The sequence below is a fragment of the Pygocentrus nattereri genome, chromosome 22, assembly GCF_015220715.1.
Source record: "Pygocentrus nattereri isolate fPygNat1 chromosome 22, fPygNat1.pri, whole genome shotgun sequence".
Classification (NCBI taxonomy): Eukaryota; Metazoa; Chordata; class Actinopteri; order Characiformes; family Serrasalmidae; genus Pygocentrus; species Pygocentrus nattereri.
In genome coordinates this window covers 5,037,224-5,061,656 of record NC_051232.1, presented here as the reverse complement: position 1 = coordinate 5,061,656, position 24,433 = coordinate 5,037,224, and the positions used below count along the sequence as shown (strand labels likewise).

Below are 24,433 nucleotides of genomic sequence, written 5' to 3'. Positions count from 1 at the left end.
GTCAGTAGGCTGAGATTAACTGGACAGGTTGTCAAAGTAGTGCCTTAAATATGACGAGCTATATTTACCAGTGACATTAAAATAGCCAAGGCTCTTAGAGGCCAAGCTGTCTGCTCTTACCTTCAGTCGTGTCACTGAAGGGTGATCTTGTACTGCTTCACGTTCTATAAACACCCAAAGAGAACACCTAGTGTTCCTTCAGAACAGCTGGATTGTAGAAAGAACCAATTGGCTTGATGTTTTGGAGAAATTTAGGAACTGAAATTAGATTCCACCAAAATTCTCTACCAACAATGAATCAAAAACAGTGAACTCTTTCTCAGGGTCCTATATCTCTTTTTCTAACAACGTGGGCAAGATATCTTAAATGGTCAGGACCTGCAGGCGGCTGTGACTTCTATAACCTCCTCATTCTGAACGTCCAGTGTACTTGATATTTTTATCCCAGGTATTCTAGCTCACTCACAGCAGCACTGCTGTGTCTGATCCACTCATACCAGCACAACACACCACCACCATGTCAATGTTACTGCAGTGCTGAGAATGACCCACCATCCAAACAGTACCTGCTCTGTGAGGGTCGATGGAGGTCCTGACCACTGAAGAACAGGGTAACGGAGTATCAGAGAAACAGATGGACTACAGTCTGTAACTGTAGAACTACAGAGTGCAGCTATACAGTAAGTGGAGCTGATAAAGTGGACAGTGTAGAAACGAGGAGGTGGTCATGATGTTGTGCCTGATCAGTGTATTTCATAACAAATCATTATCCAGTATCAAGTCTGAGGAGGACACTTTAAATCCTTACATGGCCAGTTTTTACACACCTCTAAAACCTAATAATAGTTCAACCAGTTTGCACTGAAGTCCCTGTAGATACTGAATAATAAGCCTTAGTGTGCAACAAGGCTGGTATTTTGAGGGGTTAACTCATCCATAACTAGCTGAATGTCAGTATTTTCAGGTTTTAACCAAAGACCCCTTGATGGAACAGCTCTCGAATTGGGCTGGTTCGTGTAGGTACGTACTGGTGGGTGGTCCAAACAGCACAACATCCAAAGCCTTGAGCTTCAGCTTGTGCTTATGCTGCTGGTCCTGGATCTTCAGGTAGGTGCTCATAAACGACGGCTCGTTGGACGCAATCCTGGGTGCGAGAGAATTTGACCTGATGAGCCTAGTCATTCTGTACATTTCGATTGGTCAGCAGAAGCTGTCAGTGCAAAGAAGAGGGTGACAGTTGAGTACGTAGCCTTTGTGTGATTCATGGTGAGTTTATAAGGCATGTACAGAAGTACCTGGACACTTTAATGAACTTTACCGAAGTTCTTCAGGTTATTTCATGAAGTGTTTAACAAACCGACATTCATTTTAGAGAAAAACACAGCAACACTTTCTATGAATGTCATGTTTGTAAACATCTATAAACCCATTCATAACATGTTATAACACATTCATAAGGAATAATAAACATGGCTATAAATATTTATAAAAACGCATTACATGTTATAGCCATGCTTATGTATTATGAATTGTTAAGATGATGCATTATAAGCACTGTTCATAACACATTATAAGAGCTCATAAGCTGTATTTCGCCGCTATAAGTAAAGTGAAGTGTACTGGACTAAAGCCTCCAGGGTTAAGACTGAGGCTTCAAGTTGAAGTGTTTACTGAAGGATTTACTGAAACACTAAAACACAATAAAGCTCATTACAGGCTTCAGATGTCAGAGTTTACACTAGAGCTGCCGTCAGTGTTTCACCCAATGTGGGGAAGTCAATGTTCACCACTGTTAATGTGCACCACCGTTAGCCTGGCACTGACTTAACACTGCATATCCAATAGAACGGCAGCAGAAATCAGCATCACTGCACTGTAGTGTAGTGTAGGGTTACAGAGTGAAGGGTTCTAGTGTTTAATGTTAGAACCAGGGAGGGAACAAATTACAGTTACAGTGCTCGACTATCTCACCTCTCCCTCTCCAGACCTTCACTCCACAGCGACTTCACGCTCATTGTGATGTCAGAGGGGGCTCAGGGGAGGGGCTGATGGGTACTTGGTTTGCTGTGATGTAATGTAGTCTAACATTTAAAGTGAGGCGCTGGGTAAGAAAAGCTCAGTGTAGCAGTGATTCTAGGCTGGACGGCCTGTTTGGGGCATTTACGCTCTCCAATCTGGGACTTCTTTGGCACTGACCAAATAACATGTTATTAACACTACTTATAATACATTATATTAAAAATTCGCAATGTATAATAAACAGGGCTAGAAATGTATAATAAACAGGGCTAGAAAGTGTAATTAAGTCTAATTCATTTTTCTAAATATTTATAACCATGTTTATAACATCTTATGGACGCATTATAACATGTTATGTGCTTATAGATGCTTACAAATGTGACATTCATAGAAAGTGTTACCAAAAATACTTTTAGCACATCAGACTGATGGACTCCAACCAGGCTGCACTAAGGCTACTGTAAAGCAGTCAAAGGTGGAATGAGCTTGGGTTCATTGATGGGATCATGAGCTCAAAAGTGTACCAAGATAATTTGGAGGCAAATTATCATCTGAAACTCACCAGCCAGCTTTAAAAATATCCTTTAAAGAAGAAAATGACAGTCCTGGAAAAGTCCGTTTCATTAGCTGACACTTAATTGAACTTTTTGTTGCCCAACACATCATAAACCTATCATGGCAATTCTGTCCAAATACTTTTGGGGGGCACTGTGCAGTGCAAATTGTGTTTCTTTTCCTCATACTTTTGCATCTGAGAAAAGACTGGGGACATACATAAGGACATATTACATGCATAAGCACTGCATAATGTACTTATAATGCATTATTTTATTGACATCATTTAATTTAAATTTTATTTTACTGTTTGCAGCATCACTCCCAGCTAATTCGCAGTCACAAACTTATGAGTTCTACGGAAGATCTGGCTACACACAGTGATGTTATGACACATGAATAAGCACTGAATAACATGTTCATAAAGCAAAACCTGAATATCTACAAAGTGCTTACGCCTATAATCGTAAAACGACTTGTGGTGTGAATGGCTTTGTATTAACCATTGACTATTACAATGAAGACGCCTGGTTAAGAACACCATTCCATAAATACAAACCCAACTTCCAAAATATCGGGACAGCATGTGAAAAGCTAATATAAACAGAAAGCAGCGATTTATAAACCTACTGTATATCTACTTTGACCTCTATTTAAATAAAAACAATGCAAAGAAATGATATTTAATGTTTTATCGACTTCATCGACTTTTGGAAATATAAGCTAAATCAGAAATGAATGCCTGCGACACATTCCAAAGACTAGTAATGCTGGGAAATGTTCAGAAAACAGTTTAAAAGAGGTGATGTTATTGTGCTTGGGTATAAAAGGAGCACCCAGGAAAGGCCGGGGCCTCTGTGAGCAAGGACGGGTTGAGACGTCTTCAACAAAAAGGAATCAGCAAAATGCATTAAAAACCAACATGTTTCTGTGGTGGACATCACCACATGGGCTCCGGAGGTTAATGTCCAGAAATGCTGCCAACTTCTCTGGGCTCAAGCTCATCTGAAATAGACTAATGTATGTAGAATAATGTAGTCTATGCTAAGTGGGAACATGTATGGTGGTCTGCTGAGTTGACCTTTCAGATCGTTTATGGAATAATGGATGTTGTGTTTTCCAGACCCACATTTGGGAATGTGTTACGGGCAAATCTGGAATGAGCAGATATTCACAAAAACTTTCCTTCATAAGGTAAAACATCAAATAAGGGTGTTTTTGTTCTGTTTTCAATTTAAGACAGGTCAAACCAAATGTACTAATCGTAAGCATCTCACACACTGTCCCAACTCTTTTGGAATTGTGCTTGTATGTTATTTCTATATATTTCTATATGCATATTTCTAGGTTTACAAAAGTACAATTCTATTAAAGAGACTAGCTTCACATCTGAACAACTAATGGTGCATTGTAAAGTAGCAAGAATGATTCAAATGATCTATATATATATATATATATATATATATATATATATATATATATATATATATATAGCATAATATTTATGTATTTATATGTACTTATATCTAAAGTACTCAAGTAGAAATACTGGAGTACCAACAGTATTTTACTTGGACACAAGTAAAGTATTTTCTTATGTATTTTCATACATATGAGAAAAACTAATTAGTTTGAAGGCATCGAAATATAAATGTATACATGGTGTTATTGGCTTAGCCTCTGACTTATACATGTCGTTACTTGGCAACAATGCTTCATAACATTGTTAAAAATGGTAGAAATGTTTGTTACTTAAGTTTAAGGCCCCTTATGCCAATACAATGTCATTTCTTTCATAAAACATCGTTCTAATAGTGATATGAGCTGATTATATTCATGTAATACCACTGAACACATACCTACCACCTACATAGGGACTTCCTAAAACATACATTATACAAGTATTTGTTATGAAGTGCCTATGTAGGTGGGCTTTAAGTTGTCCAAATTACTGTCAAACAGGTATTTCCTTTAAAACTCTGATGGTGGAACAGGTCTCAAAGAACTCAGTGAGGAATTCTCAACACCACTATGTCTGGTATCCACTCAAAGCAAGTCACGATGATCAGTTTAGGGTTAATCACACTGTGATTGATCTGGATTAAGAGCATTTTCTCTACTGAAACCATTCCCTGGGTGCGGCCCTGACATCACCTGATCGATACAGATTTTGCAGATGCAGGCTCCTGGTTGGTTTCTCTCACCTGGGCAGGGTGTTTCCATTGACATGGAGCTCTTTGAAGCTTTTCTCGTACTGCGGCAGCTCCACAAACTCCCGCAGCCAGCACAGCACGTCCTCCTGAGTCCAGTTATGGACTGAGAGAGAGAGAGAGAGAGAGATTCCCTATTATTCCTTACTTTTTTGTTATCCATGCTAGTCAATTAGAGGAAGTAGAAGGTAGGTGTTTCTAATAAAGTGGCCAGGGAGTGGAAGTACAAGACAGGTGTTTCTAATAAAGTGGCCAGTGAGTGGAAGTACAAGACAGGTGTTTCTAATAAAGTGACCAGGGAGTGGAGGTACAAAGAGTTTCTGATAAAGTGGCCATGATATCCAGTTTTCCATGCTATAGGCCTCCAGTACAACACAAACATGTACCTTCTGAGGACTTCCAGCTTCGCCACAGCTCCTCCACTGTGATGTGCTGGTCTTCTTGATGCAGTTTACTGTGCTTATTGGTCTGCTGCTGTTGCTGCATGTCCTCTATAATGAACTACGGGCACAGGAGAGAGTACAACTCACACATCACTACAAATCCTACAACATAAACAGCTACAGTGCCCTCCACAAACTTTGCCACCCCTGGTAAAACATGAGCATATAGTATATGAATATAACAAACATTCTTTATTGCTGATCTTTCATTCATAATATTAACAAAAATCTGGCCTTTTTGTTGTACGATGACTGGAAAAAAGAAAATCTTTTCAAAAGATTCATATTTTTCATCTGTGTGTGCCACAGTTACTGGCACCCCTTCATTTAATACTTTATACAGCCTTCCTTTGCAAAGATAACCGCTCTGAGTCTTCTCCTTTAAGGCTTAGAGGCTGGAGAACACATGACAAAGGATGTCAGACCGTTCCTCCATACAGAACCCCTCCAGATCCTTCAGATTCCAAAGTCCACACTGTGGACTCTCCTCTTCAGCTCATCCCACAGGTTGTCTATGGGGTTTAGGTCAGATGACTGGGGTGGACAAGGCAAAACCTTCATTCTGTGGTCTGTGAACCACTTTTGTGTTGATTTTGAGGTGTGTTTTGGATCATTGTCCTGCTGGAAGATCCAAAATTTGGCCCAGTTCAAGCTTCCTGGCTGAAGCAGTCAGGCTTTGATTTTATTTCTGCTGGTTCTTGATGGAGTCTGTCATGTCATGTATCCAAATAAACAGTCCTGGAAGAGGACAGGAGGAAAAACAGCCCCACAGATCACCGATCACAGATGTACCACCACACTCCACACTGGGGATGAGATACTTTTCTGCATATCTATCTTTGTGTCCAGTAATGTTTGGCAAACTGTAGGTGTTTGAGTTTGCTGGTCCTTGATAGCAGATGCCTTCTTCTGGCAACCCCTCCAAAAACTTGGTGGTTATGTGGGTGGCGATTGATTGTGGTTTGGGAGACATTGTGACCCCAAGACCTAACTAATGTCTGCAGTTCCTCACCTGGAGATTCTTTGTCCAATTGAACTATGCTCCTCACTGTGCATGGGGTCAGTATAGACATTCGTCCTCGTCCCAGCAGATTCTTAACATCTCCAGCTGTATTAAACTTCTTAATTATTGCCCTGATGGTGGAGATGGGCATTTTCAACTGTTCAGCATTTCCTCGTAGCCATTATCTGATTTGCGCAGCTGTATATCAATGCTGTTTTCTCTGGTCTTCCTCAATGTGATGAATGACTCAGGGAACTTGGCCTGTGTTTCACCTTATATGTATTCCCCAGTGAATCAGGATTTCATGGCTGACCATTTAAGTGTTCTTTATCACTCAGGTGAACTTTAAAACATAACATATGAATGAGAATATATTTCAGGTAGATTTCATTCTTAAGAATTTCTAGATGAAAACAATTTATAAATATTTATAGACCAGATTTCGTTTTTTCTTTGTCATTATACCTTAAATAAAGGTCAATTTTTCCCTAATATTTTGAATGAATGATCAAAAGAGATAATTAAGACCATGTTTTATTGATAATTTTGCTCATGATTACCAGGGATGCCAATATTTGTGGAGGGAACTGTATTGTGTCCAAAAGTATCCAGACAGTCCTTCTAATGAGTGAATTCTGCCACGTTCTGCTTGTTGAAAAACACTGACCAATAGAATGAGACTAAGGTCACCATGCCCAATGCCAAGCATGGGCTAGAGGGATATAAAGACCACCAGCCTTGGGCTGCAGAGCAGTTAAATTGAGCTGTGGAGCTCCACCCAGTACCTTTGGGATGAGTTGGAGTGATCCAGAACTGATCATCCAACATTAGTACCTGACCTCGCTAATGCTCAATCAGATCCTCACAGCAATGTTCCAACATCTAGTGTAAAGGTTGTTACTGCAGCAATCTTTGGTATCGGTAGTCATTGCGAGTCTTTTAGTAAAATGAAATAAATAATCGTAAATAAAATGACTATATTTGTGTTGTAGTCACGGCGACCCCTGGTTCCTACCACCACCACTGTAAAGAGTCTCTACAATCAACCATTTCACACCAAACCACTCTGAATGACTCTGTTTACATCTCAACCACTGAATTATGTAGGAATTTAGAAAAGTTAACCAACTGTATGTCTGAATTTCCTGCAGTGTTCAACCTTCATGCAAGGATTTAAACAAACAGCCAGTGATTTCACTATTTGAGTACCAACGCCTGAAGAAATGACTGGTCTTCTGCGTGTTTTTCGGAGAAAGATGGTGTTTGTGTTTTTGCGAGAGTGAATCGGTTTCACGGTGAGTCAGAAAAACAGAGATAGAGCATGACTGACTGGCTGTGAAAGACTGTGGACACTCATGTGTCTTGGAATGTGTCCTGTAACGGGACCCTCCATGTGATGGCCTCCGGCATGTCCTTCATCTCAGCCCCCCTCACCTGTTGCTATAGCGACCAGTGCGAGAAACCCAATCCCACCCAGATACACAGCATCCACTTTCATGCTGACCAAGAACCAAGCTCCGTAAGTCCACTATCCACGTCCACTAATGGGAACACGAGGCTGTTAGAACAACAGTGAAGACATCAGAACTACGAAACAACACACAGGAGGCGACCAAAACCAAGTCCAAAACCTGTGATGAAGTGGTTTAGATTCTTCAGTATGTCCTCTTTACCCTGATGCAGTTTTCACACTCAATTTGTCTCCTGAGCAGCTTCAAGAGGAACCACCTGAGATCTTTGTACTTAATGGCTTTCTAGAGTGATTTTAACTTAAAATCTTAAATCTTGTTGATAATCACTCAAATTATGGCACCTCATCAGGTAAAACTAATCCAGCTCCTGGTCTTTAGGACTTTAGAAACTAATTTAAAAGCATTTCAGCATAAATCTCTATATCCAAATGTTTGTAAAGCCCTATTGGAGCTGGATTAGCAGCTCCTATAGGGCTAGTTTTAGCAGAGGAAATCCGGTAATGTAATCTGAGCATGGTTTGACCAGCTGTTTTGTACGGGATCTGTGAACTTTCCCCAAAATGACCTCAAGTATGGACATTCACATCAACAGTTGCTGGCAACTTTGAACCCCAAAAGGTGACACTGGATGCCTGTTATCAGCGGCAATCCAAAACCACGCTGCATAATCATAGCTATGTTTTTTGGCGAATGATGAACGTGAAACTTAGAAAATGCCCCAACAGGACAGAAAATACTCTGCAACCTGAGAGAAACTTGAGATATTCAAGATACATTTTCCTTCCCTTTGAAATTCAGCCATCACCAACATTATCAAGTCAAGTCAAGAGGCTTTTACTGTCATTCCGTCTATGCACAAGTACACAGCGGAGTGAAATTACATTCCTGCAGGAACAACGCGGTGCAACAAGGAAAAGTGGCTTTTAAGTAGTTTTGTCATTAAGATGTGGATTAACGAACGCTCCAATTTTGCTGTTAGCCTTCAGGTCACAAAAAAAACGGAAAAAGGAAAAGTGGAGGCAGCGTTTTCTATTAGCCCGTTTTGTTAACATCACTGGGATGTTGATTTGAACAGGACTGCTGTTCTGGGAGAGCTCGGAGTTCAGCCAGTTACAGAAGGTAATTCACTCTGGAACTATCCCTCAGCAGACTTGGAAAGAAAAACAGATACTGTAGATTTGGATTCACTTCCAGGATGGAAGTATTCCAGCTCCAACGGGGTTTAGGATTATGAAAAATTTGTTCTGGTTTGTCGGTTCATGTGTGGAGTTCACGCTAGACTGCTACTTCATACTTTACAGTGGGTGTCTCAAACCCAAATAACATGGAGACACTAGACAGGTGATCTTCGCCAAGGGGGGCCGGTTGAAATTCCTGGAGTGTGTCATTTCTTTTTTTCCAAATATGAATTTTAACTATATAATATATACACTTATTTAAATGAATCTCAGCCGATGTTTATTAGCCTTTTGTCTGTTATATCTTTCACTACAAACTAAAGCAACTACTACTAACATCGTAAAAACAATTAAGCAATAGAGCATGAGATGGAGTGTTATCACAAAATAACATCACGGCTGTGATTTGGTGGCCATGGATCATCACAGCTGTGATGTGACACGCGGCGTTTAATATGTTTTAATGTTCAGTTCCTCCCTCCTAATTACAGCTCCTTAACGAGGAAGCTTGTCGCTACGTCAGAGTAACGAGCTCCGCCCACTCGCTGCTCAGCCGGCAGTTCGTTCTCCAGCTCCTTACACTAAATTCCCAAACTGTCGTCACCACTGAGCAGCTTTTCAGTCGGCAGCTGTGACAGAAGAACAGCTAAACAACCTGGAACCCAACACCATTCGCCAAATGTGTCTGATCTTCAGAGTTGGACTATATCAGACTGAGCCATAAAACTGACCCAATATCAGGTTCAGCTCAGTTTTGTTATGTTATTAAAAGATGACAGTCAATATGTACATGTCATGCACTTCAATGCTCAGGCTCCACCCCATGCGTTTGTGTGGTCTACCGCTCCATCGCTGAGCTGTTGTTTCTTGGCACTTCCATTTCACAATCACAGAACTTACATTTGTCTAGGGCAGCTGTAGCAGGGCAGACATATCAAAAACTGACTCACCCTCCTATGACAGTGCCGTGTTTAAAATCACTGAGCTCTTCATCACAGGCCATTCTACTGCCAGTGCTTGTCTACGGAGACTGCAAAGCTATGTAGTATCTCTCTCTCTCCTTTGGTTACCTCCACACTCTCCTCCACCTCGATCCCTCCATCCTGGTCATCGTCCATCTCACGGTGGATGTGGCACAGAGCCTCCAGGCTGAAGCGGTCCGCCTCCGTCACACACGGAGGAGTCACCTGCAGGCACGCATCTGGGGTCAAAGGTCACACACAGGGGTCATTGAACTGCCAAAGTTGCTAACACAGCTTAAAATGATCCGCCCATCACCACGACCACCCTACCTCCAAATGTAGTGGATCAGCAGGACATGGTTGGTGTCTGAACTTTGGCTCTTTAGTGTTGGACTGCAGCTATGAGGCTAATGTAGCTAACAAGTAATGGAAAATATTAGTCACAGAATTAGCACTGTGCTAACTGCACATACCCAACTCAAACCTTGTAGAGATGTTCAGCGATCTCTAATAGACTTGATTACATGGTTTCTGACACTATGACACACTGTTATCTATAAACATGGACTAAACCTCTGTTTTTAGCAATTCTAACAAAGTTTAGTCATATTTATATATATATATATATATATATAAAAACAGAGAGGTACACAGTGTCAGAAACCACATAAACTTCTATTAAAGGTCTACTAATGGTGACTGAACACCTCCAGCTCATGATTTAGGCATGGTAACTGAGGGGGGATAATTTCCCCTTAGTTTTTAGGACTATTAGCCTCATAGCTTTGGACAAGGAAAGCACTGCACCAAACTATTGCTTTAGAATTAGAATTTACAACCATTAGTCACTGTGAAATTAGACCTCCGCATTTAACCCATCTGTGTAGTGAAACACACACACACACACACACACACACACACACACACACACACACACACACACACACACACACACACACACACTAGGGGGCAGTGAGCAGTGGGCAGCCCTATCTACAGAGCCCAGGGAGCAATTGGGGGTTAGGTGCCTTGCTCAAGGGCACTTCAGTCATGGACTGTCAGCCAAGGGGATTGAACCGGCGACCTTCCAGTCACAGGGCTGGTTCCCTAACCTCCAGCCCACGACTGCCCCTGCTTTTTAAGCTTCAAACATCAACGTGTTGAAAAATGCTGAAGCAAGGTTCCTCAAGGGTTCATTAGTAAACATAATGGTTATGTAGAGAACCAAGAAAACCCAAAGAATCATCTGAAAGCTTAAATGCCTTTTCTCCATAAAGCAGAACCTGTTTCCTCTAAAGCCGTGGTCCTCAGGGGCCCCCAAAATGTGGACCATCTAGAACCGTTGTTTTTTAGACCCATTTAAAATTAATTCAAGAACCTTTTAAAAGCATTGGGCCTTTTCAATGAACTGCATGGGACCCTTTTTACTAACCTCCTCAAAAGGTTTTTCAAGGGTTCTGTAGTAAAGGCAGTGGTTATGAATAGAACCAAGGCAGCTTTAAAGAACCATTTGAAACCATTTTAAGCTCATTTGAATGGTTGTTTACTTGGTTTTCTCCATGAAGGAGAACCTATTGTAAATGGGTTTGTAACAAGCCAAAAGGATTCTGCTCTTGTCACTAAACCTTCATAAAATGGTGATGATACTGTACCAAGGCCTCTTTGCTATAGAACCTACGAGAACAGGTTCTGCTATTGTTCCAAGCCATAGAAGCTTTTTAGAGCAGTATAGACCACTTTGGTAGCAATCCATAAGTACTTCCTAAACAAAGAGGGGTCCTTCAAGGGTTCTATCTGTAAAGGCAATAGCTACATATAAAACTATGACAATTCAAAGCAGTGTAGGTTCAATTTTAATGGCTCTTTGCATGGTTGAGTGGTTCTTCTCCATTATGGAGAACTTGCCATGCACAAATGGTTCTATATAGCATCAAAAATAGGTTCCACTATTGTAATAAAGCGTCATGAAAACACTTCTCGGTGCCTTTTGCTAACATTACATAATTTCCTATGCAGTTTTGTGTTATTCTTGCTAGTGTTGGAGACTCTTGCCTATTGTAGCTTGACTCGGTTCCTTCTTTATCCCAACAGGCTGCGGCTCATCACTGGAATAGTCGCCTCTCATTGGTCCAAACAGTGCCAGCAAAACCGTGGCACAAAAGACCAGCATGGTGAGTCCCGGGTGAGTCTGTGAGCCAGAAAACATTTGTACATGTTAGGAACATGATAGTCTTATCTGAAAGGCATATTTTCTTTGGACCAGTATCAGGGACCTTGATCTTAAGCCTGATCTGCGCACCATTTACACCTCTGTTGTAGAAGATAGTCATTCCAAGTGTCACTATTCAGATATTCATGACATGCGATCACAGTAAGAAAAGGTATGATAAAGAGGAAAAAAAAGCAACAGCATCTGATGAAAGAAACACCGTGTCGACTGTTTAGCATGGGGATAGATTGAGTATACTTTGGGGTTGTGTGGCAGACAGTGGCTCAGGAAAGACCGCACGCGCAGATGGAGGAATGAGTTCCACTAAATATCAACACATTTTGGAAGCAAGCATGACACAGCCAGTCAAAAGGCTTCTACATCAGGACAACGATCCAAAACATACCTTAAAATTCACCGTGAACTACTTCAAGACAATCTGGAGCTTCTAGAATAACCTGAAATGAACGTCATTGAAAATCTGTGGGTAGATCTTAAACATGCTGTGTATGCAAAACTGTCACAGAACTAGAAGCGTTCTGTAAGAATAAGTGGGTGAAAATTCCAAAAACAAGAATAAAAAATTATTACAAAAAGTGTTTTCAAGCTGTAAGTTATATACGTTACATAACCACGCAAGAGTACCATCACTATTTGTTCGATTAATCGCATCCAAAGTAACATTTGAAGAAAATTGTTATTACACTTGGCAGAAAAGTTTGTTGTTGTTAATAATAATAATAACAAAAATGGGGCAGTCGTGGGCTGGAGGTTAGGGATCCAGCCTCGTGACCGGAAGGCCACCGGTTCGATCCCCAGGGCCGACAGTCCATGACTGAGGTGTCCTTGAGCAAGACACCTAACCCCCAACTGCTCCCTGGGCGCTGCGGATAGGGCTGCCCACCGCTCTGGGCAAGTGTGCTCACTGCCCCCTAGTGTGTGTGTGGTGTTTCACTGCCCAGATGGGTTAAATGCGGAGGTGAAATTTCCCCATTGTGGGACTAATAAGGGTCTCTTATATTAAATAATCATAACAAATGATAATAATTATAACAACAATAATATTTCTTTATTTATATTGCACTTTTCATGTGCTTTAAAGACAGGTGACAAAACATAGTTATACAAGAAATCATCAATATTTATTTAGAATCAAAAGAAAACGAAACAGATCAAATAAAAAATTGTTCACTTCTTTTAACTTAAAATACTAACAAAACTGTCATTTGGCTGCCCAAACGTTTGCATACAGCTGTAAACGCAGGGAGGACTTGTTTTACAGTAATTGTGAAGACGATCAAATGCCTTTGTAAAAAAAACAAATTTGAGTCCAGGTGGCTGTTCAACCGCAAGAACAGGAAACAGCGGTTTAGAAATTTAGAACAGCTTGAAATTCGACCGTAGAAAATTTAACACTTATTTAACTTCAACATTTATTTACCACATGATCTTACGTTTGAATGAATGTACTGAGTTTAATGTACGTTAAGTGCAGAGTGTACTGCTGTATTATTTACAAAAAGACACAAAAAATTGTAATGTTTACAATTTGGTTACTCTAATGGTTTTTGCATCTGGGTAAAAACATTTGCTTTTAATTAAAATACAGTTTCATGAACCCATTTTAAGTGTTCCTGGATTTGTTTTATTAAATTTTTATTTCATTCTGGTCTTTTTAAACTTTTATAAGGACTTTTGCTGCAGTTTATCACACCTTTCAATTCTTTATTGTTTAGTTGCTGATTTACACCAAAGCTACTTTGTGATGCTTTTAAAGCGCTGATTGGTGCCAAGCTATAATTGGAGGTTGGTGAGGGGAGGGAGGGTTTGCTGTTAGCACCCAAAAAGCTTCAGGGAAATGTGTAAAGTACAATTTGAAAAAAAAAAAACAAAACAATAGAATTTATTTTACTCCTCAACTAAAATTATTTTCCCAGAGAAAAAAAATCCTGATCTCGTGTTATTGCAAAATTTTATATAATTCTGTTGTAGAATGTAAATTGAATTTTTAAATAAATGCAAATAATGATTTGAGAGCAGGAAAATAGAAAATAGACAAAAATAATCCATAAAAAAAATGTGAATTTCCACAAAAAAAAAAAGTAAAAATCATGAGGAAGCCAGGAATGCCCGAGTACTCACCAAAACGTACTTCCAAAACAAAATTTCAATTTTATCCATCATGCATTGTACTCAAGAGCCACAGAAAAGAGCTTTTAAAAGTTGTGAACAGAAGAAAGTTTGGTTTCCTCACCTAAAAATTTTCGTCCAGAACAAACTTTGCAACTGTCCGGTCCTGTTTGTTAACAAAAAATTTACAAAAATTTACATCTAAGTGATCCAAACAGAAAAAAACCTAATCCAGTGAAAATAAAATCGTTTAAAAAAAATTTAAGTTTTGGCAAAATAATTGATAAATGAATTTTTTACCAAAAATAACCTTCCAGAGCAAAATGTGTTGGTACTAAATGGTCTAACGTAATCCACCAAGCACTGGAATCAGGTTGCATCTTCAAAAGAAAAACAAAAAGATTTGGCGTAAATTTGTCAAAGTTGAAAAAGGATTTTCAGAATCGGGTAAAAATGTTCATCCAGAGCAAAACTCCATAAATCTCCACTCTCGCTGAAGTGTTAGGAAAAGTTGGTAACAGGCTGGGAGCAGAACGTCCAGTATTCCTGCTGTTTACTGCCCAGTGAGGGGTGAAGTAAACACCTCCAGGCGTTGCTCAGGAGTTTGCAGTGAAAAGTGATTTCCCTTCAGATCTCTGTGCCTGAGCTCCAGCGTCCATCTGCTTCCTCATGGCTGTGAGTGTAAACTGCAGTGGACGCTGAGTGTGTGTGTGTGTGTGAGAACAAGGGCTAAAGATAACCGTGCCGCCCCCTCTGCGTCCGCGGGGACCCAAGTAAAGAAGACTGTAGTGCGTTGGAAGGCTTCCTCGATAAAGCAGAGCCGTTTTAAACCTGTTAGAATAAATCAACCAGCAATGACCAGCTGCGTGCCTAAGACACACACACACACAGTGTTTTATGCAGTGTCAGGACTCAAGGTCCCCATATTTATTACATACATGCAAATACGTGTAGTGTAATATGTTCCCTATGTATTATACCAATGTAAAGATGTATGTGTAATATTAATGTCCCATACGCATCATACATTTAATATATATATATATATTATTTATTTATATATATATATATATAAATAAATAAGAGAGAGAGAGAGAGAGAGTTTTGAGTTACGCCTCCAGCACCTCATCTGACCTACAACCACAACACTGGGTTTGAATGTTGACCATTGGCCCTCTGAGCACAATGACCTGAGAGGTGTCCGTCTTTGATGTTGCTGATGGAGTCTGAGTGTTTGTTTATTCTGACCGTCAGCTGTCTAGAGGGCACGGACACTCAGCACCAGCTGACCAGCGGCTCCACCCACCTCGCTTTCAGCCAATCAGTCCTGTTTCTCTTAATCTGTGTGTTCTGATTCTGCCTGAAATGCTGGTTAAGTGTTATAATGACGTAAGTTGGGGGGCGGGGCAGTATTTAACTACAGCTACCAGAAAGCCGTTATATTAAAGAAATAATGAAAGTTTTAATAAAATGTTTTTTCTTCCATTTTAACCCACAACTGCTTTAATATTTAATTGGAATGAAGAACAGAATTACTGTTGTTCTGATACACATTTCATTTACACCAGTCAGGCATAACATCCTCCTCGTTTCTACGGTCACTGTCCACTTTATCAGCTCCACTTACTGTATAGCTGGTCTTTGTAGTTCTACAGTTACAGACTGTAGTCCATCTGTTTCTCTGATACTCTGTTACCCTGTTCTTCAGTGGTCAGGACCCCCATGGACCCTCACAGAGAAGGTACTGTTTGGGTGGTGGATCATTCTCAGCACTGCAGTAACACTGATGTGGTTGTGTGTTAGTGTGTGTTGTGCTGGATCAGACACAGCAGTGCTGAGTGACATCCCATTCTTAACCCATTGGGTTTAATATGATGTCGGCCCACCCTTTGCAGCTATAACAGCTTCAGCTCTTCTGGGAAGGCTTTCCACAAGGGTTAGGAGTGTTTATGGGAATTTTTGGCCGTTCTTCCAGAAGCACATTTGTGAGGTCAGACGCTGATGTTGGACGAGAAGGCCTGGCTCACAGTCTCCGCTCTAATTCATCCCAAAGGTGTTCTATGGGGTTGAGGTCAGGACTCTGTGCAGGCCAGTCAAGTTCTTCCACAACAAACTGGCTCATCCGTGTCTTTATGGACCTGCTTTGTGCACTGGTGTGCAGTCATGTTGAAGCAGGAAGGGGCCGTCCCCAAACTGTTCCCACAAAGTTGGGAATGATAAAATTGTCCAAAATCTCTTGGTGCTGAAGCTTTAAGAGTTCCTTTCACTGGAACTAAGGGGCCGAGCCCAACTCCTGAAAAACAACCCCACACCATGATCCCCCCTCCACCAAACTTTACACTCGACACAATGCAGTCAGACAAGTACCGTCTCCTGGCAACCACCAAACCCAGACTCATCCATCAGATTTCCAGACAGAGAAGTGTGATTGGTCACTCCAGAGAACATGTCTCCACTGCTCTAGTGTCCAGTGGCGGCGCTTTACACCACTGCATTCCACGCTTTGCATTGCACTTGGTGATGTAAGGCTTGGATGCAGCTGCTCGGCCATGGAATCCCATTCCATGAAGCTCTCTACGCTGTTCTTGAGCTGTTCTGAAGGCCACATGAAGTTTGGAGGTCTGTAGTGATTGACTCTGCAGAAAGTTGGTGACCTCTGCGCACTATGCCCCTCAGCATCCGCTGACCGTTCTGTCATTTTACGTGGCCGTACACTTCATGGCTGAGTTGCTGTCGTTCCCAATCGCTTCCACTTTGTTATAATCCCACTGACAGTTGACTGTGGAATATTTAGTAGTGAGGAAATTTCACGACTGGACTTGCTGCACAGGTGGCGTCCGATCACGGTACCACGCTGGAATTCACTGAGCTCCTGAGAGCGACCCATTCTTTCACTAATGTCTGTAGAAGCAGTCTGCAGGCCTAGGGGCTCGGCTTTATACACCCGTGGCCACAGAAGTGACTGGAACACCTGAATTCAATGATTATGGTGAGTGAAAACTTGTGGAAACAGTGTTAATAGTGTAAATACAGTGGAGAGACAGAAAAGTGGACGTTTCTGTAGAATGACCCTAATGTTCTTAGCTAGATCAACCAATCTGCTAATGAGGCAGCAAATAAATTAGAAATGCTGCAGTAAAACTAAATATTCTGCAGTATTTGGAAAAAATGTTTTTGTTTTACTTATTGACCAACTAATTTGGTAACCTTCAAACCATTTTTTAGACTATTTGCTGGTAATGGTAGTTTTATAATATGTTAAATTTGCCTCCTAAGTCTATAAAACTGAGTGTAAACAACTTCATAACCTGACTGTCAATTTGGCTGCAGATTACTTTTAAACGTTGAAGTAAAATGTATTTATTTTTGGTTTGTGCGTGCAACAACAGGCTTGGAATTGAGCTGCTATATATATACACACACACACACACACACACACACACACACACACACACATATATATATATATATATATATATATATATACATATATATACACATATATATATACACATATATATATACACATATATATATACACATATATATATATATATATATATATATATATATATATATATATATATATATATATATATATATATACACATATACATATATACACACACACACACACACATATACATACATATATATATATATATATATATATATATATATATATATATATATATATATATATATATATATATATATATATTTTTTTTTTTTTTTTTTTTTTTTTTTTTTTTTTTTGAAGCTGGGTCGTTCTACAGAAATGTCCACTTTTCTATCCGTCCACAGGAGTCACTGGTGTTACCGATCCTCATTGGTGTCACACATAATGAAGGTAACACCAGAGGCATTTTTAATGAACAACACATTTTACAAAAATACCTTCTACTGAGCATCAAACCACATCATCTGTCTTGGAATCTCCACTAAAACATGCAATTTAATCCATTTGGATTCTACTTTTTCACAATTACCTCAGAATAAAGTGGGTCGCACCAGTGACGTCAGCTAAAAGCTTCATATGAAATCAGGAGCTGAATGAGAAAATCTCTGAGAGCTGAAAGACGCAGTGAACTCACCACGAGCTTTTCTTCACAGATCCTCAGAAAACAGGTCAAAGGAGGTCGAGTGACATCATCGGTGTGACATTTCAAAATAAGAGATTTTTTCTTACGCAGTGACGCCAGTGACACGACTCCTGGGGACATCTACTTTTATTATATATTATACCATATTTATTTGGCTTTTGTTTCATTTAATTCATGTATAGATTATTGTGGTTAAAATTGCAGAAAAATGTGTTTTTTCTTCAAGACAAGGCTTCAGCCTTCACACGCGACTGTGAGGACGAGCTCTTCTTTGGTGCTTGGAATTCTATAGGATAGATTTAAAAACCAATATTGCTAAATTGAGACTCAAGAAGGTTTAATTGTTAAAATGACAGTTTTATTTTTAAATTTAAATAAATTGGAAAAGTAACATGTTTTTGAATTGTAATATATCTGTAAACAGTAGGGACACAAAAACTGACCTTTCTGTAGAATGACCCTCATATGTTAAAGATGCATGAGAAATTTGCTTGTTTTAGTGTTTGTAAACATGCATAGCCCCCCACAGCGGCAGACAGCTGCTAAACTTCTAACTTTAGTAGTGTCTCCTTACCTGGAGATACAGATCGAGCTCTGTGATGATTAGCAAAGCCTGTGTAATTCCTGCTGAAATCTGATTGGCTGATGGCAGCCACGCTCATTTCCATATGATGGTAGGCTCACTGAACCTGAGCCAGGGCATCAAACAGCAGCAGGACACACAATTTCAGACAATCTTTTGTCACGTAACATTTTGCTGCATGTTATAGCGCCCACTAGTGCTCCAGCTGCGTCAGAACTGAAGCACTGCGCTTGACTCCTCTAGGGTACACGCCTGCAAAGTTTCATAATGAGTGGTCAAGGTGGTTTTTAGTTAAAGCTGTGCATGTGTTTTACTCCACCACGATTTTGGGGTGGTGCCTGGACACTTCAGTCACACAATTCCACAACATTCGATATAAAAGTTTAGTGTTTTAGGGTTCTTTTGGTAGTTTGGCAGGACTTGGTGTGACGGTTTGGTTTTTGACACTGTTTGCTTCACTCATGGTGATTTTCTAGTTTCTGGTGAGATTTTGTTTTGATATTGTTTGAAGTTTTGTAGGTTGTTTGTGTGGTTTGGTAGGTTTTGAAATGCTTTTGTAGATATTGGTATGGTTTGGCAGTTTCTGCTGTGGTTTGCTAGATGTTGGCGTTTCATTAAAGTTTGTGAGGTTTGATAGTATTTAGTGACGTTTTGCAGGTTTTGTGCACTTTGGTACCCCTCTGGTGTGGTCTGCTACTTTTTGTGTGGTGTGAGAGATTTTGAATAAATATTCCTAATCAGTAATCAAATGGACCTTAGTAGCTTTTGTGACTGGTTCCATTCAGCATTAGGAACACTGGCATGGAAGCTAATAATACGTAGAAGCTGGTCTGCTAGTTTTTGGTACGGTTCGGAAGCTCTTGTTGTGGTCTGCTAGTTTTTGGTACGGTTCGGAAGCTCTTGGTGTGGTCTGCTAGTTTTTGGTACGGTTCGGAAGCTCTTGGTGTGGTCTGCTAGTTTTTGGTACGGTTCGGAAGCTCTTGGTGTGGTCTGCTAGTTTTTGGTACGGTTCGGAAGCTCTTGGTGTGGTCTGCTAGTTTTTGGTACGGTTCGGAAGCTCTTGGTGTGGTCTGCTAGTTTTTGGTACGGTTCGGAAGCTCTTGGTGTGGTCTGCTAGTTTGTGGTACGGTTCGGCAGCTCTTGGTGTGGTCTGCTAGTTTTTGGTACGGTTCGGAAGCTCTTGGTGTGGTCTGCTAGTTTTTGGTACGGTTTGGAAGCTCTTGGTGTGGTCTGCTAGTTTGTGGTACGGTTCGGCAGCTCTTGGTGTGGTCTGCTAGTTTTTGGTACGGTTCGGAAGCTCTTGGTGTGGTCTGCTAGTTTTTGGTACGGTTCAGAAGCTCTTGGTGTGGTCTGCTAGTTTTTGGTACGGTTTGGAAGTTCTGAGTGTGGTCTGCTAGTTTTTGGTACGGTTCAGCAGTTCTTGGTGTGGTCTGCTAGTTCTTTGAACAGTTTTCTAGTTTTTGCTGTAGATGTAATATTTACAGCTTATAAATTGCTTCTTGTTAAACAAAAGCCTCAAGCTTACTCAAAGCTACTGCTGTGGTTGCGATGCTTTCTCTTTTTTTTTGTTTTTACTAAGTAATGCAATCACAGCAAAACTCTTAAGCCTCGGTTCATGTTTTTTTTAGGCAATGTTTTGTACAGACAAGGGACAAAACGGACAACTCTGCGGAAAAAAAAAAAAAAAAAAAAAAACACAAGAGGGAGCTACATGGCTCTTTGTTTTTTGCAGAGCTTACACTTTGTAGCCAAGGGAAAAAGAAACTTGTCTCTATGGCATAAAGCTCAGGAATTTTGGCCCAAAATGTATAACACTTATATAATAACTACAGCGCGACCAACAGGCCAATAAGGCTGGGCTCACTCGCTCACCTAAGTGGGAAAGACAACTACATATTGGTTGTATTTCATGTTTGGTCTGCATGATAATTTAGGAGAAAAACAATAGAAGAAGAAAAATTCTAACAATTACAAAATGAATTCATAAAATATCTTACCTTCTTCTTACAAACACAAATGTACAGACTCAACCTTTGGAATCTGCATTTCTTTTTATTAACATGGTAAATTCCTAAAAATTCCCACTGGCCCGTACGGGGATCGAACCCGCGACCTTGGCGTTATTAGCACCACGCTCTAACCAACTGACCTAACCGGCCATGCCGCCTGCTCTTAATATATCAGCAATAGAGCGCAGGGCTAACAGCTTCTGCTGAGCTTGGTCTACAGTTTCTCATTAGGCTGAATGAATAACCGGCTCTAAATGTAGGTATTGTGATATAAACCGAGTCTGTTCTACAGTTTCTCATTAGACTGAATGAATAACCGACTCTAAATGTAGGTATTGTGATATAAACCGAGTCTGTTCTACAGTTTCTCATTAGGCTGAATGAATAACCGACTCTAAATGTAGGTATTGTGATATAAACCGAGTCCGTTCTACAGTTTCTCATTAGGCTGAATGAATAACCGACTCTAAATGTAGGTATTGTGATATAAACAGAGTCTGTTCTACAGTTTCTCATTAGACTGAATGAATAACCGGCTCTAAATGTAGGTATTGTGATATAAACCGAGTCTGTTCTACAGTTTCTCATTAGGCTGAATGAATAACCGACTCTAAATGTAGGTATTGTGATATAAACCGAGTCCGTTCTACAGTTTCTCATTAGGCTGAATGAATAACCGGCTCTAAATGTAGGTATTGTGATATAAACCGAGTCTGTTCTACAGTTTCTCATTAGGCTGAATGAATAACCGACTCTAAATGTAGTTTAGTTTTTAACTGAGTTTGTTTTTAACCAGTGTGAAACAACAGAAGCTAAGAAAGAGCATCTGTGGATGAACAAATTGTCTAAGAGCTCAGACTGCTATTCTCTTAGAAAACACAAGGAACCGTCAACAGCATGAAAGCAAGTTGAGACATTCGTTGCATCTATTACAGTATTTTAGTGATCCATTCCCAAAGCAACAGATACACTGGCCCATGAAGTGTTAGACAGCACCAATATCGTCCCGACTGGAAGCCAGAGCCCATATCCATCAAACAGCTCTGCTTAAAGGAATCACTCAATCATGCTAACCTCGCTACCTGTGAATGAAGGCAATCGTCTATAAACATGACCTCGAGGAACATTAGCATGTAAGCCAACATTTACTAGAAGCCAGTGGTCATCAATCACCACAATGTCTTTCTAATAAAGCTAGTATCACCTATAATGAATGAAAGGGGAGGGGTACCGATAATAACACTGACTACATGTTAGCTTAACATTAGCAAGTGAGCTAACAGTCAATGAATCATGCTAATCTGGCTAATTCTGAATCACCAATAAGCATATTTACATAGATTAGCAGCTTCCGCTCACTGTCAGCACCATTACAACGCATGCCAACAATGCAGGGAAGCTACATGGAATGGCATCTGGAACCATGTTCATCAACTACGAAAGTGAAGGGTCACCAATTGGCATCACTCCAATGGCTAACTGGCGACTACTAGCTTCTATTCTTCCTTAGGAACGCTAGCATGGAAGCTCGCAATGCATGAAAGCTGGCATCGTCCCGTCAGTCATGCTAACGTGGCCAACAACCAAATAAACGAAGAGTCCCTGACAAACATCATCCCAGTGGCATCATGTGAACTGGTGACTCCTGGCTTCTATTCACTACTAGCAACGTTACCACACATGCCGACACTGGAGGGAAAGGAAGTAGCGTGACGCCACCTGAATCGTGCTAATTTCACCACCTACGAAAGAAAGTGAGCAGTCGCTAATTCGCCACGCGAAGTGTTGGCGACTGGCTTCCGTTCATCGTTAGGGTCATAAGAACGCAGGCTAATGATGACAGGAACCTCGTCGCCACAAATGAGCCTGGTCATCTCAATCCTACCAAGATGGCCAACAGTTAGCGGAAGTGAAGTCACGTTAACGTTACTCAAATCGCAAGTCACGCTAACCCAGCTTTCACTGACCGCATTAGCACGTGTGGTTGAATGATTCCTGCACTCTGTCCATGTGATGTGCTCATTAGGAGATAAGAAGCGCCAAAAAACATCAGTTCTGAGACGTTTGACACACATGGGCCCCAAATTAGGTGGCAAGGGTTTGGCCAAAAAAAAAACAAACACACACTAAACTAGGCATTTAAAAAAAAAAACTATTTTTTTTGCAACTATTCCCTCTTTTTCAACAGACAGACAATAACAGTTCATTGATACACTCCTTTTTTTGCTTCTTAAAGCAGGTAAAGTGGCACAGATGAAAAGGCAACTAGCTTGTTTTAAGAGAACAGAAGCGAGATATTAGCACAGTTACAGCCTTTGACATCAGACTCGAGCGAAGGCCTCTGTAGAATACTCCGGAAGACTATTTTAAAAACACAGCTGGAGGAAAATAACACTGAAAATGTCCTTGAAAAGGTCCTGACCTTCAAACGTTGACCTCAAAGTTTGACACAGCAGTGGAGTCGTTGTGGTTCGGTTTCCTTATAGGCACAAAGGGTTCGCTTCGCTTCAGCCGGCGCAAACTGTTCTTCAGCGGCTGAGGGTGAACTTAAAGCGGCGGTTTCAGGAAAAGAAACCAAACCAACGTCGACCACACTTGGGATTGTGGTGGGAAAATCAGTCGAGACATGTTTGGAGTCTGAAATTCGCTTCCTTAGTTTTAGGCCAGAGCTACGAGGCTAACGTGGTAACAAACAATTGGCACTGCCTCATCCTGCGTTTGACGAATGTCCCACCTTCAACTGGGAAAAATCCCAAAACACCACTCCTTTAGCTGGGAATTCGTACTCGGAAGGTCAGAACAGTCCGATTGAACTGAATTCAGAACCATTAGCCACGCAGAGGAATTAGACCTCCGTTTAACCCATCCGTGCAGTTAAACACCCACATACACACTAGTGAACACACTCAGTGGGGGGGGGCAGTGAGCACACTTGCCCGGAGCGGTGGGCAGCCCTATCCACAGTGCCCGGGGAGCAGTTGGGGTTAGGTGTCTTGCTCAAGGGCACCTCAGTCATGGACTGTCAGCCAAGGGGATTGAACCGTTAACCTTCCAGTCACGGGGATGGTTCCCTCACCTCCAGCCCACGACTGCCCCCTAAAGAAACTCTTTTAGACGAAGGTGGGATTGGCATGGCTGCTAACACCATCAACCGTAGTAAAGAACCAGTTCACTACAGATGAATGACCCTGATCTTAAGCTAATCAACATGCAAATGTAATAACAGGTGAAATCTATACCACTGGCCATAAAGTTCATAAAGCTGTGAGAAAGTAAATACATTGTTTGTTGCTTGTTGCTAACAATACTGCCTTTAACTCTCCATGTTTTTCCACCTATTTTCTAGCTCAACGCGTGTGGAGTTTCTTCTGGAATCTCTAGTAGACTTCAACATGTGGTTTCTGGCACTGTAGGACGCAGCGATATCAATAAAAATGACCAATACCATCAATGAACTGTCTGCACTCTCTATTGTTTATAGACGACAGGTGTCAGAAACCACAATCAGGTCCATCAGAGATCACTGACCAATGCTTTGAGTATGTAAGCTTCCATGA

The 24,433-nt window shown here is 40.7% G+C and overlaps 1 protein-coding gene and 1 non-coding gene across 4 annotated transcripts in view; both read right to left on the bottom strand.

Annotated features, from left to right (window-relative positions):
• The window catches only part of stim2a (tromal interaction molecule 2a), a 44,931-nt gene that overhangs the window by 17,366 nt on the left and 3,132 nt on the right, over positions 1 to 24,433 (bottom strand). Inside the window, exons 1-7 of one of the 3 annotated variants that reach the window (XM_037532683.1) lie at positions 14,482 to 14,855; positions 14,306 to 14,347; positions 11,895 to 12,030; positions 9,951 to 10,081; positions 5,171 to 5,285; positions 4,779 to 4,890; positions 1,029 to 1,144 (exon numbers count right to left, since the gene is read on the bottom strand). In XM_037532683.1, coding sequence (XP_037388580.1) covers positions 1,029 to 1,144; positions 4,779 to 4,890; positions 5,171 to 5,285; positions 9,951 to 10,081; positions 11,895 to 12,012 — 592 coding nt within the window. In that variant the 5' untranslated portion in view covers positions 12,013 to 12,030; positions 14,306 to 14,347; positions 14,482 to 14,855. Of the gene's footprint in view, positions 1 to 1,028; positions 1,145 to 4,778; positions 4,891 to 5,170; positions 5,286 to 9,950; positions 10,082 to 11,894; positions 12,031 to 14,305; positions 14,856 to 24,433 lie in introns of those variants that run through there. The other 2 variants (XM_037532685.1, XM_037532684.1) reach the window with 2 other exon arrangements.
• trnai-aau lies at positions 20,953 to 21,026 on the bottom strand. Its single transcript has one exon. It is a non-coding gene; the product is annotated as a tRNA-Ile (tRNA).